This window comes from Prionailurus bengalensis, chromosome E2 (genome assembly GCF_016509475.1).
Source record: "Prionailurus bengalensis isolate Pbe53 chromosome E2, Fcat_Pben_1.1_paternal_pri, whole genome shotgun sequence".
In the NCBI taxonomy this organism is placed as follows: Eukaryota; Metazoa; Chordata; class Mammalia; order Carnivora; family Felidae; genus Prionailurus; species Prionailurus bengalensis.
In genome coordinates this window covers 9,347,747-9,363,293 of record NC_057352.1, presented here as the reverse complement: position 1 = coordinate 9,363,293, position 15,547 = coordinate 9,347,747, and the positions used below count along the sequence as shown (strand labels likewise).

Here is a 15,547-nt window from a genome sequence, read left to right as displayed (position 1 = left end):
TGGGCCAGGACCCTTCCCTCTCGCACCAGGACGCTCGAGAGGCCGCAAGAAACCCAAGTCGCCACCGACTTGAAATAGCACGTTTCTGTGTCTCACGCAACAAGAGCGGTGGCCGCACATCTCTGGGGTTCGTCGAGGCAGCGGCTCGGCGATGTCACCGGGAACCCCAGTTCCGTCCATCTTGTTCAACTGCCATCAACTCCTCTCAGACCGCTCCCCACCCCCACCCCCCACCCCCAGGGTCCCAAAACGGCTGCCACATAACCGGCTGTCACATGCGGGCAACCTCTTCACGAGGCAGCCAAAAAGAGGTCCGTTCTTCGGTCCCTTTTGAAGAGTGAGGGACGCATTCCAAAGCCCTCCTGCAACTGCCCCCCCCCCCCCCCCCAGCTCACTGGCCGGAAGTGTATCACATGCCCGCCTGACCCAACACAAGGCCAGGCGAATAAGACCCTGGGATTGGCTTAGCTGCAAAACAATAAATCTTTGCCCCCTTCAGCCGGGGGTGTTGATCAGCCTCCTCTGAAGGATGTGGCGGCGGACAGCAGGAAAAACGGGGCGCTCTTACCGAGGAGGAAGGAAGCAATGTACGTACGGAAAACAGGGAAGCCTTGAACTCGGTTGTCTGCTCGCTCCACAAAGCCGTCTGGCCAAGGAGGCAAGCGCGGCTCAAATAGAGCGGACAACCACCTCTCCAAGCCCTGTGTCCTTGGCCTGGCTCATTTTTTTCTAGTTTGCCCGGAACGGGGTGGGGGTGGGGGTGGGGGGACCTTTCCCCCGGTTTCCGAAAGAGCGCCGCCCTGTTGGCCAGTCGCTGGCGTGCGTCCCAACACCCCCGGGGCCCCACTTCTGCAACCCTGGCTTCCCAGGGCCTGGGATGATTACTGTTGAGAACTCTGAGCGCAGCGTGGCTCAGTGGACTTGAAGCGGGTCCATCTGTTCCCTCCGTAAACACTCGTGGCGGTGGAACCTCGCTAGGATCCCCTCTATCTAAGGCGGGGTTGACAGAACCTAGCAGCCGACGTCCGGATCGCCTGCGTGTGTGGCCGGTCCCGCAGGACAGCTTGGACTTCCGCCTGGAACATTCCCTCATCCGGCCGCCATCTGGGTGTCGGAAGCCACCATGCTGTGAGGGGGCCCAGGCTCCCTCCGAGGCCACGCGTAGGTGCTAACAATGAGCGGTCTTAGCTGAGGTCAACTTCAAGTCCTTCGGCGTAGGCATCCCCCAGGATTCCACCTGTGACCAAAGAGGTAATGGGGGGAAATAGAGAGGTCTATACTCCAAGGGCTCAACAGAGACTCCTCGGGCCTGGAGTTCACAGGTTCACAGCCTGGAAAGAGACAATCCGATGCCTCAATCAGAGTGATGTTTGAGCCCAGCACTCACCGCGGGCCAATTGCAGAGAGGTCACACAATACAGACAAGGCCACCGTATTTGTTTTTTTTTAATTTTTTTTTTCAACGTTTATTTATTTTTGGGACAGAGAGAGACAGAGCATGAACGGGGAAGGGGCAGAGAGAGAGGGAGACACAGAATTGGAAACAGGCTCCAGGCTCCGAGCCATCAGCCCAGAGCCCGACGCGGGGCTGGAACTCACGGACCGTGAGATCGTGACCTGGCTGAAGTCGGACGCTCAACCGACTGCGCCACCCAGGCGCCCCAAGGCCACCGTATTTGTAAGGGAGTGGGTCTGAAAAGGAAGTGATAAAGGAATATAAGGACTGGGAGGCACCTGGGTGGCTCAGTCAATTGAGCATCTGACTCTTGATTTTGGCTCAGGTCATGATCCCAGGGTCGTGGGATGGAGCCCCACGTTGGGCTCTGCCCTAAGCATGGAACCTGCTTGGGATTCTCTCTCTCTCTCCCCCTCTCTCTCTCTCTCCCCCTCTGCCCCTCCCCTGCTTGTGTATCACCCTCTCTCTCTCTCTCTCTCTCTCTGAAAAAAAGAAAAGAATATATATATATAGAGAGAGAGGAAGATGCTCCAAAAATCAGTACATAGGGAAAAAAACGTTTACCACTATTTCAGTGGCTGAAGCCAATCAAGGGGCCACACCCAAGTTCAAGAACAATCCATCCATGTACCCCAGAATATCTGTGCTCTAATAGCTACCTCACATCCTGCAGGCCTTCAAGGTCTCTCTAGGGGGTTCTCTTGGAACCCTTTTCTTTTGACTTGGGACTCATGCGATGGGGTGCCACGATACTTAGTATGCTAATAGCTCTCTGCCTCAATAACTCTATGAACTCATTCAAATTCCCAGTCTGATTTTTAAATTTTTATTTGTTATTTTTCGGTAGTTTATTTTATTTTACTTTACTTTATTTATTTTCAAGTAGGCTCAGGGCGCCCGGGTGGCTCAGTCGGTTAAGCGTCTGAGTTCGGCTCAGGTCATGATCTCGCGGTCTGGGAGTTCGAGCCCCACGTCGGGCTCTGTGCTGACAGCTCAGAGCCTGGAGCCTGCTTTGGATTCTGTGTCTCCCTCTCTCTCTCTGCCCCTCCCCTGCTCACGCACACACACTCTCTCTCAAAAGTAAGCATTAAAAAATACAAATAAAAAATAAAAAAATAAATATAAAGTAGGCGCCACACCCAGCATGGGGCTCAAACTCATGACCCCGAGAGCAAGAGTTGAATGCTCTACCAAATGAGCCAGCCAGACCCCCCACCCCCCTGGTCTGATTTTACACAGCTTGAATGGGTGATGGTTTTTGGATTGGGTTTCGGTCTTTATTTTTTATTTTTTATAATATTAAAAAAATTTAATGTTTATTTATTTTTGAGAGCGAGACAGAGAGAGACAGAGTGCAAGTGGAGGGGCAGAGAGAGAGAGGGAGACACAGAATCTGAAGCAGGCTGCAGGTGGCTCAGTTGCTTAGGCATCCAACTGTTGATCTCGGCTCAGGCCATGATCTCATGGTTCGTGGGATCGAGACTCACATCAGGCTCTACACTGATAGTGTAGAGCCTGCTTGGGATTCTCTCTCTCTCTCTCTCTCTCTCTCTCTCTATCTCTCCTTTTCTCTGCCCCTCGCTCACTCGCGCATGCTCTCACTCTCTCAAAATAAATAAGCAAACTGAAAACAATCCTAAATGAATTTGTTTATAAATTTGGCATTCTCCCTTTTAATGCACATTTTAAATGCATGGGGGTGGTGCGTGTTTCACATGCTGCTAAATTAAAACAACATCATGGTTAGGTGTCATTTCCAACGATGGCCATGAGGACATCTCCCCTCCATTTCAACCACCCAAACCTTCCCCGGCCCATCCCTGATCTCAGTAAATGGCACTGTCCATTTACTTGAACCCAAACTTAACTTCTTCTTGATTCCTCCTTTCACACCCCATCCACCTGCAAGTTCTGTCAGCTTTACCTTCAAAATATACCCTGAATCTGACCTTCTGTCCCTCCTCCACCATCGCTACTCTGTCCAGGTCACCATCACCTCTGCCTGGACATCTGCAAATTCTCTTAAAAAACAAACTACGGGTGCCTGGGGGGCTCAGGTTATAATCTCACGGTTCCTGGGATTAAGCCCCTCATAGAGCTCTGTGCTGATTGTGGAGACTGCTTAACACTCTTTCTCTCTCGGGGCTCCTGTGTGGTTCAGTCGGTTAAGCGCCGATTGAGGTTGTGATCTTGCGGTTCATGGGTTCGAGCCCCGCTTCGGGCTCTGGGCTGACAGCTCGGAGCCTAGAGCCTGCTTTGGACTCTGTGTCTCCCTCCCTCTCTCTCTCTCTCTCTCTCTCTCTCTCTGCCCCTCCCCACTCATGCTCTGTCTCTCGAAAATAAACATTAAAAATAATAATAATAAATCTTAAAAAAAAACATTCTCTCTCTCTCTCCTTCCGACCCTCTCCCACTCTCTTGCTGTCAAAAATAAATGAATTAATTAAAAAAAAAAAACCCTAACTAAACAGGGGCGCCTGGTTGGTTCAGTCGGGAGAGCAGAGGACTCTTGCTCTCAGCGTTGTGAGTTCAAGCCCCACGCTGGGCATAGAGCCTACTTGAAAAAAAAAAAAAAGCGTAGGTGTGTAATTCTATACCACAGCCATAAGAAAGGTACGCTATAAAATGTCTATTAAAATATGCCTTGAAGAATGAATTTGACAGTGGACCAGGGAAGTGATGGCAGAAGTGAGGCTAAGAGACCAGTGAGATTACCAGATTTCAAGATTGACCATAAAGCTAAAGTTACCATGACAAACTTGGGCTGGCATAAAAGCCAGACAAATGGGAGCCAACAAAGAGCCCAGAAATAGACCACATATATACAGTCACTTCATCAATTGATTGATTTTTTTTTTTTTTTTTTTTTTTTACGGTCACTTGATTTATGACGAAGATGTCAACACAGTTCAGTGGGAGGATAGAAGAGCTTTTCAGGGCGCCTCGGTGGCTCAGTCAGTTGAGCATCTGACTCTTGATTTTGGCTCAGGTCGTCCCAGGGTCCTGGGCTCTAGCCCCGCATCAGGCTCTGCACAGAACGGGGAGCCTGCCTCAGATTCTCTCTTCCTCTCTCTCTCTCTCTCTCTCTCTCGCCTCCTCTGCCCCCTCCCCTTCTCCCACATTTGAGCACGCACTCTGTCTCTAAAAAGAGAGCTTTTCAAGAAATGGAAGCAATCCAGTATCCATATAGAAAAAGTGAACCTTGATCCCTTCCTCACACCATTCACAAACATTAACTCAAGATAGATCACAAAATGTGAAAGCTAACAGCACAAAGTTTCTAGAATAAATGACCTTGAGGTGGGCAAAGGTTTCTTTTTATTATTATTTTTTAAAATTTAATGTTTATTTATTGGTGAGAGAAAGAGAGACAGAGCACGAGCGGGGAAGGGGCCGAGAGAGAGGGAGAGACAGAATCCGAAGCAGGCTCCAGGCTCCGAGCTGTCAGCTCGAACTCACCAACTGTGAGATCATGACCTGAACCGAAGTCAGACGCTTACCCGACTGAGCCACCCAGGCGCCCCTTATGTTACTTTTCTAAAAGTAATCTCTACACCCAATATGGGACTCAAACTCACAACCCCCTAGATCAAGAGTCACATGCTCTACCAGCTGAACCAGCCAGGCGCCCTGGTTTCTTAATGAATACACACACACACACACACACACACACAACCCCAGTAAACTGATAAACTGGGCAAACTAATAAACAGAAAAACTAGTAACCTGTACATCTTCCTAGAGAGCCCACACTGATTCCCAGTTCTTAACTGCAGTAGGCTCATAACATAGCTGATGGAGAGTCTAGTATAGAATTTTTTTTTGGGGGGGGGGGTTGTTGAGCACACACATGGTCTCAGTTGCCTCCTATTCTGCATCTTACACCGTCGATGACGTCATACCACCCTCATTCTCCAGATTTTTTTTTTTTTTTTTTTTTTTTTACGTGAAATCACAGAGGTGCCTGGGTGGCTCAGTCGTTTAAGCGACCGACTCTGGATTTCAGCGCAGGTCATGGTCTCACAGTTCGTGGGTTCGAGCCCCCAGTCGGGCTCTCTGCTGTCATCGCAGAGCCCGTGTCTGATCCCCTGCCTCCCTTTCTTTGCCCCTTCCTCCTCCGCTTATGTGCACTCTCTCTCTCTCAAAAACAAACAAACAAACATTTTTTTTTAAGATAAATTGATAATTTTGGCAATCTGTTGACTATATCCTTGGTCTTTCTCCTGTGCCTACTGAGATGGTATAGGAGGATAATGTGGTTCAGGGGCTCCCCTGGGGCAGCTCAGGCTCTCCACCTTCCTGTGCCCCACTTTGGTCCAGCCCTCTCTCGCTGGGGGCAGGAGAGAGCAACAGAATTGTCTGGAGAAAGGCTGAGTGACGGGCGGTGGGGAGCGTGGGGCCCAAGCCTCTCTCTCCGGCTCTGGGGTAAACATGCACACTCTACCCAAGCCTGTGCAGACAGATGGGAGAAGCCCCGCCACACCCCTTCTGGATCTTTCCAGGACTGAAGGCACCCCTTTCCCACCAGTGTTCGGCCGGACACAAAGGCTCCTGCAGCCCCCAGCTGCCACCCACCTTTTGTTCCAGAAGCCCTGACCTCACAAGGTTCCCCCCACGCCCACTGCCCCGTGGCCACGCCCTTCACACCTACTCCGCAAGGACCACAGTCCTCCACACCGGTCCTCTGGCCACCCTACCCATTCCCCTCGGCTCCTGGTACTTTCTAGGAGTCACGGCCCCTCTGCCATGAAAATACCCAGCACCCTGCACTGAAACTCTCTCTTTGCAAATGTCTGAACCTCCCCAGAGCAGACAGCGAGGCTCTTTTTTGTTTCAACTCAGGCACAGGCTGTGGACTCATGAATCAGATTTGAAGCCCCTCTCTGACACCCCCCTCCTCTGGTCTTCCGCGATCTCATCTGCAAAGTGAGGAGGACAGATCCTCCCGGATTGCTCGGAGGACACCAGAGATCGCCTTCCCGTCGCGGTCGCGAGCGCTAGTCCCCTCGCCTGTCCTGTCGTGACTCTTGAACGCCCACCAGGGTTTCCAACACTGGCGAACTAGAATTGTTGATCAGCAGCTAATAACGGTGGGGGACGCTTATCAGCGTGGCTCCCACGCCACGTCCAGCTCGTGGGAACTCTCGGCGCACCTCTCATCCGCACTGGGCTGGAGTGCCACAGGAGCAAACTGACAGCAAGGCAAGGGGACGTCGCCGGCTCCGGGTCCCGTCGCACGTAACTGATCTCAGGGTCCTTTTCCACCCGCAGTGGACACAGCTGGTGGCGGCCCAGGCGCCCGCAGACAGATCCCTCTTCCCGGTCCTGGGCACCCAGCCCCCAGCTTCTGCGTGCTTTATGCATCCATTCTGCCTTTTTATTTCCTGTTTTTCTGGTGCTCTGGCCTCTGCGGCTTTGTGGACAGTGCTGGGGGGGGGGGGGGGGACTGCCCTTCCCAGGGCTAGCCACTTCCTGGAGATAGTAAAAGACTCACCCAGGAGTGTGCTTTTCATATGCAAACTAACCAACCCCGAGCCCAGACTCACAACCGCTTCCTTTATGAGCGCCTGTACTCCAGGCCAGTGTTCCCCAGCCTAAACACCCCAGGATCAGGTTCCAGACAACCAGGGAAGGGGGGGGGGGCACACCCCGGAGCCAGCTGAAATTTATCCAAACTAGACAACCCTGAGGCTGCTTACCCTGCCTCTCCGGTTCCTTCCCTGGGAAACCACAGTAAAGACTTTTGCCCAGGGTTTCCCTCCCCCTCCCCCACTCGGCCTCCTGACTGACCCTGGCCCTTGCCCACGTGGCCTGGTGTGGCTTGGCACGCCCCCTTCTCTCGGGATCCATGAGAAAAACAGACGATCTTTTCAAGGAGGATAACAAAGGATCAGATCGTCCTGATCTGCCCGGCTCCGCCACACCTGAATAATACGAAAACCTACGCTTGAAAAGACGTTGCTTAAAGACAAACATTAGAAAAGAGAAATGTAGGGGCGCCTGGGTGGCGCAGTCGGTTAAGCATCCGACTTCAGCCAGGTCACGATCTCGCGGTCCGTGAGTTCGAGCCCCGCGTCAGGCTCTGGGCTGATGGCTCAGAGCCTGGAGCCTGCTTCCGATTCTGTGTCTCCCTCTCTCTCTGCCCCTCCCCCGTCCATGCTCTGTCTCTCTCTGTCCCAAAAATAAATAAACGTTGAAAAAAAAATTTAAAAAAAAAAGAAAAGAGAAATGTAAGGGGCGCCCGGGTGGCTCAGCCGGTTGGGCCTCCGATTTCGGCTCAGGTCATGATCTCATGGTTTGTGGGTTTTCTGTGCTGACGGCTCGGAGCCTGGAGCCTGCTTTGAGTTCTGTGTCGCCCTCTCCCTCTGCCCCTCCCCTGCTCCCACTCTGTCTCTCTTTCTCTCTCAAAAATAAATAAAAAACCATTTTTTTAAATTAAAAATAAATAGGGGCGCCTGGGTGGCTCTGTGGGTTGAGCTTCTGACTTCGGCTCAGGTCACGATCTCAGGGTTCATGAGTTCAAGGCCCCATCGGGCTCTCTGCTGTCCGTGCAGAGAGACCACTTCGGATCCTCCGTCCCCCTCTCTCTCTGCCCCTCCCCTGCTCGCGCTCTCCCTCTCTCTCAAAAATAGTGAAAAAAAAAAATGAAAAGAAAAAAATGAATAAAAAATGAAAATGAAAAAAAAAAGATTGTCTCTCTCTTGGGACACCTAGGTGACTCAGTCGGTTAAGCACCCGACTTTCGCTCAGGTCATGATGTGGGTTGGAGCCCCGCAAGGGGCCCTGAGCTGATAGCGCGGAGCCTGCTTGCGATCTGCTGTCTCCTTCTCTCTCTCTCTCTCTCTCTCTGCCCCTCCCTGACTCGCACATGCATTCTCTCTCTCTCTCTCAAAAATAAATAAACGTTAAAAAAAATTCTCTCTCTCTCCTCCTCTGCCACTCTCCCCCGCTCCCACTCTCTCTTAAAAAAAAAAAAAAAAAATGACTTCAACCCCAAAGAATCGCCTTGCTGAGCCACTCAGTGGAATTGTGAGTGATCATAGTTATTATTTTGAGACTCTAACTTTGGGGATGGCTTGTTATTCAGCAATAAAAAAGGGGGGGGGGGTGCCGATCTCCCTCAGCTTCAAAAGCCTAACTCCCTTGGCCTCAGGGTAGGACACACTGAAGCTTAATTTATCCTCCAGAGCTCCCCACGGGGCCCAGTTGAGGTTGGGACTTCACCTGACCGTCACACTCTTGCGAATCTTCCCCCTTCTCTGTCCAGTGTTCTCTGCTCCCTTTTGGTTTCTCCTCAGAGCATTTATCTCATGAATCAGGGGGCACATGAATCTTGTCTCGGGCTCTTCTTCCAAGGGAATCTGACCTCGGACACGACACGTTGATATTCTCACTTCCAACCGGAAGCCAAGGGTCTGGCTCCCCATTCTCCCTCCCGACTCTTCCTTGCCCCTCTCTTTACATCCCGTAAGCACAGACCGCCTTCCAGACTCCCCAGCCCCAGGGAACCATCTAGTAGGTGGCACGGGGGGGGGGGGGGGGGGGGGGAAGAAGGTGGGAACAAAGACATCATGAGGTCTCTGAAGGAAGGAGCAAGCAGTTTGTTGGCCCTGGCCAGCAGCAAAGGACACGGACCACACAGCCATGGAGGAGATCATACGGAGGTCAGGCAGACAAGAGTCTGGCCGACGGCATGTCAGCAGCCGTTCAGGGGCCACGTGGGGATGAGAGTGTTCTCTGATTCTGTGTCCATGGTGGGAGGGGCTCTGCAGGTTGTCCCCCGCCTCCCTTGGGAGTATGCCTCTGTGACTTTCCCATCCCCACCAGTGCCCCCTCCTTGGAAGCCCCAGAGTCCATCACCACGGATCGACCAGCAGGTCCCACAGCCGGGTGCCACTGGGGTCAGATAAGTCAGCAGAGAAGACGCTGGGGGCTGGGGGACCACAGCCTAGCAGAGGACCCCCACTCAGAGCCTCCAGCCAGTCCAAGGAATCCGTGGGGCCCCTGGGAGAGGGCGACGGGGAGTTTGTGGGGGACGGGAGCGAGGAGGAGAAGACAGATGAGAGGCCTTCAGAGTCTGGGGAGGGGGACAGCACGTCGAAGGAGCCGGGGAAGTCCAGGGGGATGGGGGGCAGCTGGTCTGCAGAAGGAATGGAGTGTGAACTTAGGCAGGCAGAGATCCGGACGACACTCTGTTAATCCTCGTTTCCAGACGTCTAAGTCCCCAACCTCTAGGACCCAGGACTCCAGACCCCAACCCCTTCCTCCTTGGACTAGGAGTCCAGAACCTCAGTCTCCTCTTCCCCCACATCAAGAAGTTTGACTCGGGGCGCCTGGGCGGCTCAGTCCGTTGAGCTTCCGACTTCAGCTCAGGTCATGATCTCACAGTCCGTGAGTGCGACTCCTGCGTCGGGCTCTGTGCTGAGCGCTCGGAGCCTGGGGCCTGCTTCGGATTCTGCGTCTCCCTCTCTCTCTGCCCCTCCCCTGCTCGTGCTCTGTCTCTCTCTCTCTCAAAAATAAATAAACATTAAAAAAGATTTAAAAAAAAAAAGTTCGACTCTTACCATCGGGCTCCATCTGATCCTCCAGGATGTCATCAATGCCCCGGTTCGGAAGCAACTGCGGGACGGGCAGAATCGGCGTGAGCCTGGGACCCGTCCCGATCCTGATCGAGACCCCTAACCAGCTCCCTCTCACCTGCGCCCTGCGGATGGCTTCCTGCAGCTCCTCCTCCAGACTCGGGGCCGCCGTGGATGGTGCCGAGGCAGGGGTCAGCGCCGGAGCCCGCGCGGGAGCCGGCGCAGTCGGCTGGGTTTCCGCGGCACGTGGAAGAGGCGGAGGGTGACAGCTCCGGCCTGACTTGAGCTAGAACAGCGGGGAAGAGTTCCCATAAGCCACGCCCACTGGACGCAACCCCACCCCCCCTCGCAAGCTGTGGCTCCACCCCCCCTTCCCCCCCCCGCCGGTCGCATCCCGGCCCTGCGCTCACTCATCGACCACCCTATTGGTTTCTCTTCTCTTAAGATCCGCCCACTATGCTCTTAACCACGCCCCCACACTTCATTGGCTGTTCTTCTTTAGACCTCCCGCCCCCGTCCCGCTCCGTCTTCTCCTCACTGGTCCATACGCGCGTGGCCCCGCCCTCACCGAGCCCGGCCGCCGGACTGCTCCCAGAGCCTTGGGCCTGAGGCGCGGCCAGGGAGCGCTCGCGGGACTGTCCTCGCGTCGCGGCTTCGGCCGCTCGCGGGGCAGGGCGCCGCCGCGCATGCGCTCCAGGAGCATCGACTTAGTCCCCGACACCGGGAGGCCCCGCAGGCGCAGCTGCTGCCGGAGCTCTGAGACCTGGGGTGGGGGAGCGGGGAGAGGCCTTGCTGGGAGGGCTCCGGGGCGAGGCGGGAGCTGGAGCCGGATATTTGCAAAACCGCGAGAAGAGGGACGAGAAGAGGGACGGGGTCTCCAATGGGGCAGAGACTGGGGGCTCAGACTTATGGGCAACCCCCCCACCCCCGAAGGAGAGGGCCAGCCTGGGAAGTACTCCCCATACTCACCGTCAGCTCCTCCAGTTTAAGGGTCTGAAGTTCCAACTTGTGTGGAGAGGGCGAGGCGCTGGGGACTCCAGGCGGGGAGGGAGTGAGGGGGATGGGCTTCATCCTGGTGGTAGTCGTGGGGGTGGGGGAACAGAGGTTAGACGGGGCGGAGAGAGAAAGGGCATCCGGGGGTCCTCAAAGACCTGGGGGGGGGGCGCGGTGTGAAGAGGAAGGAGAGGGCCCAAAGTTCTGGGTCTCCGACGAGGCTAGTCCCTGTGCATGGGAAGCAGGAACCGGAGGCTCAGTGTCTTGGGTCTGGAGCCAGGACTCCTGGAAACTGACGGGAGAGGGACCAGGAAACTGGGAGAGGAAGGGGCTGGGGGCTAGACTCCCCTGCTCTTGGACTCTGGGTTTGAGTCCAAGATGCTGCGGGCCTGACTTTCCGGCAGAGAACGAAAACGGGATGCATACCTGGGAGGTGGCCGCTGGGAGTTTGTCCCTTCCCACAGAGGTGGTCCAGGGGGACCCAGGGCCAACATTTTGGCCTGGGGGTCGGCCCTGGACCGTTGTCTCGGCCCCGGGGGCATGTACTGGTGGTATGTCAAGTTCCCCTTTGGCTTGGGCTCTCTCCAATGTTGGGAGATCTTAGGAGACTCCTGTAAAAGCAGGTGTGATGTCACAGGCTTCAGCTCTGTGCCCCCTCTCCTGCCCCAGAGCCTCATGCAAAGTAGGGCGGGCATCAGTCAGCTCAGCCCCGCCAGAAAGGAGCCAAAAAGGGCAGCAGCAAAGAGGACCAATGCTAGACTCTCAGGGGTACTTCCCTTCACTCGGTGGAGACTCACCTTCAGGGACCTCCAAGGGCCATATTCTGATTCAGGGAGCAGGTCCCCAGGACTGAAGAGGAAAGGAGTGGGACCCGAGGGCGAGGCTGGGGCCAGGGCAGGGCCCGTGGCTGAGACCCACGGATCTGGATCCAAGACTGAAGAGGTGGTGAGGGACCCCGAGACGCCTGCAGATAGCAAGCCAGGCAGGGAGGAACAAGGCTGTGTGGGAAGGAGGGTCCTGCAGGCCACAGCCCCCCGCCGCGGGCGTGAGAGGGCGGGGCCGAGGAGTGAAACCCCAGGAGCCTGCAAGGCAGAGGTTCTAGGGACCCAGACTTTTATATTCTCAAGGAAGGCAGGAATCGCGTCCTTAGTCACCAAGGGGTGTGATGGCTGCGAATCGCAGCTTTCTGGGGTTCTGCTGGGACAGCCAGTACTCCTGGTTTCTTGAGGAGAGAGAGAGAAGCTGAAAGCCACATCCTGAGATGCATAATGTGTGCCAAATGCGGGGTCTGGGATGCCTGTCTTCTCCAAAGAAACGGGATCTGGATTCACGCGTTTCATTGGGGCGGGAAAAGCCAGAAAGCGGGAAGCAGAGTTTTTGGGGGTAGGGTGGCCAGGGACCTGTGTTCTTGGGTCCTCGGGAAAGGACGGGATCGGATTTCAGTGTATCCCTGGCAGAGGGACTGAGGCTCGGGAACCAGCGCGGGAGATCTGGCCGCTGGGCCCCAGGGGAGTCTGGCCACCATCCCCTCCCTTGCAGGGCCCACACTTACTTGGGTCCTGATACCGTCTGTGGATCCGAAGCTGGAGGACTGCGGAGGAAAGAGGGAGGTGGGAGGGGAAAGGCGGGAAGGGAGTGTCCAGGAGCCTGGCCTGGCGGGGCGCCGCGCCCAGCCCCCTTACACTCCCCGGGGCAGGCGGGTGGGTGGGCTGTCAGCCCGGTCCCTTTCCCGGGCCTCCCGCCTGCTCCTCGCTCCCAGCCACAGCCCTTCTGCGACCAGGAGCCAGCCAGCGTGCAGGCAGGAGGCGGCCCTGCCCCCCAGCTCCACCGGCCCCCCTTCAGGAGCACGTACCCACCCAACTCAAGGCACCATCGCCATCTTGGCCGGCCGGACCCGTTTGCACCCTCACCTCCTCCGGTCCATGTGCTCGAATCTGCGCAAGCCCACTCCCTCCTGTGTGCCCCTGGGCCTCCCCACAGTCGCCCCCTCTGTACACGCCTCTCCCCGGGCCCTGGTTTGGCACGCACGCCACTTCTGTGCACTCGTACCCTGTGGCACTCTCCATCTTGGCTCACCCTGTCCTGGCACCCACCCAGCCACACTGACACACTTCCCCGCACACTCAGGATCTGGCTTCCAGCTTGGGAGCAAGGATCCCGCTCCGTCACGTGCCACGTGCACTCCCCGGCACCCCCTTGGCTCTTCGGTCACTGGCGTCTTCGCACCCACCCAGCCACGGAAGCACACTCGTTCACACGCGCATTTCACCCTCCGCGCGCCGCGCGCGCGCGCGCGCGCGCGCAGGAACTGACATCCAGCGCCACTCACTTGCCCGCTTTCTGTCTGCACTGGGACCTAAAACACAACCCGTGACGCTTTCGCCGCTTGACAGCTCGCTTGTCCCCTCACCCACGCTGCTCACGCCAAAGTCCCCAGTCTGTGTACCCCGTCCACTTTGCACACCTGTCAATTTCAGCTCCTGTTCCTTCGCAGTACCCGACTCCCCACACCCACCCCTACCCGCCCACCTGCTCCTCAGTGTTTACGTGAACATTGTATTGGCCGTTTGCACGCTCGTTGAGCCACCAAAAACTCAAGCCCTTTGCTGGGGCCTCCTTTCTGCACCAGTGACCTTTTGTACAGAGGACACGTTCCTTGTGGGTCCCATGGCCTCCTTCCCACCTGACCCCCTCCCCCAATACACACTCCCAGAGTTAAGAATTCTCAATCCCAGGGGACGCCTGGGTGGCTCCCTCGCTTAAGTTCAGGTCATGATCTCACGGGTTCGTGAGTTTGAGGCCTGTGTCTGGCTCCGCGCTGACAGCACGCCTGGGATTCTCTCCCCCCCCCCCCCCCACTTGTTCTCTCTCTCAAGAATAAATAAATGAACGTAAAAAAAAAAAAAAAAAAAAAGAGTACTCAATCCCAGGGCCCAGAAGACTCCTTCCCTACATGCACAGAGAGAATCCTCTCACCAGATCTGAATTTGGAGCGAATGATTTGGGAGCGCTGGGAGGAAGCCGCGAGGGTCATTGCCAAGGCTGTGATGGTGACCTGGACTGAGGCGAGGGCAGGGCCCCCACAGGAGGCAGGGTCAGAGTGGAGGTCAGGAGGCTGTCCCCGCATGCGAACGCAGCAGGGAAACAGCTTAGGGATAGGAGAGGACTTGAACCTTAAATTCTGGATCCTGGGGGGTGGGAGGGATCCAGGGGCTGGGAGCCCAGACTCCTGGGTCTGAGGGAGAAGGGGGTTGAGGGCCCCAACTCCTGGAGCCTGGAGGAGGAACGGACGGGATCTCTGAAAGGAGACCCCCCCCCACCCCCCCCCCCCCCCGGGTCTGTGAACGGAGAGGGAAGAAAAGGGGGTGAAGAGACAGAGCTCAATACTCTGAAGGGACTGGAATCCAACACGCTTGATCTAGAGGGGAAAGAGACCTGCTAGGCTCCTGGGGAAGGGAAGGGTCTCTGCCACCTGCATTTAAGCAGGGAGTGGGTGGGTGTCAGCCACTATGGTCTGTGAGGAAGGGACTGGGACCAGAGAGGTGGCAGAAGGGTTAAGGCAGGTTCCCCCCAGCCCCACCCCAGGGGCTTCTCACCAGGTGGGCTCCGGCCAGTAGTGCTCCGGGGCGGGTTGAGTCCCCAGGTCAAGGCTGGAGGCCGCAGGCTCCGCCCCACCAGCCCGGGACCGCCCAGGACACCCCTTTGTAGGGCGAGCAGGAGCCTGTGAAATGGGGCGGGGCAGACAGAAGCTCCGCCCGTGACCCTGAGAAGGGGCGGGAGCACGGTCTGGGTGGCACTGGGGGGGGGGGGGCGAACGTCGGGGTTCCCCGAGTCTCTCCCTCCTCCGCGGCCTGGGGCTGTGGGGCTCAGGCGGGGCAGCGGCAGGCGGACTGACAGAAGCAGGTGCCTGGAGAGGGGCGCCGGGTGAGCAGCGGGAGCAGGTGGTCGCGACCCGGCCCTGCGGGCAGGTGCCACCTGTCGCTTATTTTTTCCCTGACGCAGCAGCGGGAGTCGGATTTAGGGGAGTGGAAAGTTCAAACCGGAGCTCCGGACTCCTGGATCTGAGCGAGGAGGGGGCTGGGGATCTGGACTCCTGGGTCCGAGGGAGGAGGGGGTTGGGGCCTGGACTTCTGGATGTGAGGAAGGAGGGAGGCCAGAACCAGGACAAGAGGTGTTGGGATTCGGCAGTGTGACCGACGGGCAGAAATGTCCAGATGATGGCCGGGGGACCCAGACTCCCGGGTCTGAGAGAGAAGAGGGCTGGAGTATGGCCTTTGGGGTCCGAGGGAGAGATGGCTGGTTCCCGCTGGCAGGACCGAGGGCCTGATACTTGGCCGACCCAGCTTAGGGTTCTGTCCTGAAATGCGTTGCGAGGCCCCAGGGCTCCCGGTTTGGATTACAAGCCCCAGGGCAAGCTGAGGCCGTGGCTATAAATACCCCCGGGGCCTCGGCAAGAATTCAACGCTCCAGTCGAGGAACCTGGTGCTCTAATCCGCAGAAAATCATCATCGCCAGCGTT

At 56.4% G+C, this 15,547-nt stretch overlaps 1 protein-coding gene across 4 annotated transcripts; it reads right to left on the bottom strand.

Moving 5' to 3' along the window:
* Window positions 1-64: 64 nt before the first annotated feature.
* Window positions 65-15,442, bottom strand: MAMSTR (MEF2 activating motif and SAP domain containing transcriptional regulator). 4 transcript variants are annotated; one of them, XM_043600370.1, is made up of 10 exons: window positions 14,625-15,442; window positions 14,005-14,088; window positions 12,581-12,619; window positions 11,826-11,992; window positions 11,455-11,639; window positions 11,005-11,107; window positions 10,604-10,798; window positions 10,154-10,321; window positions 10,021-10,075; window positions 9,043-9,596 (listed from the first exon to the last, which is right to left on the bottom strand). In XM_043600370.1, exons 2-10 carry the CDS (start codon window positions 14,060-14,062, stop codon window positions 9,313-9,315), a joined length of 1,254 nt encoding a protein of 417 aa, XP_043456305.1. In that variant the 5' UTR covers window positions 14,063-14,088; window positions 14,625-15,442; the 3' UTR covers window positions 9,043-9,312. The 4 variants fall into 4 exon arrangements, with proteins under 4 accessions (XP_043456304.1, XP_043456303.1, XP_043456305.1 ...); XM_043600369.1 differs by lacking the exons at window positions 9,043-9,596; window positions 12,581-12,619; window positions 14,005-14,088; window positions 14,625-15,442 and adding exons at window positions 65-1,436; window positions 1,677-1,692 and having other exon boundaries at window positions 11,826-12,566; XM_043600368.1 differs by lacking the exons at window positions 9,043-9,596; window positions 12,581-12,619; window positions 14,005-14,088; window positions 14,625-15,442 and adding an exon at window positions 65-1,237 and having other exon boundaries at window positions 11,826-12,566.
* Window positions 15,443-15,547: the final 105 nt, after the last annotated feature.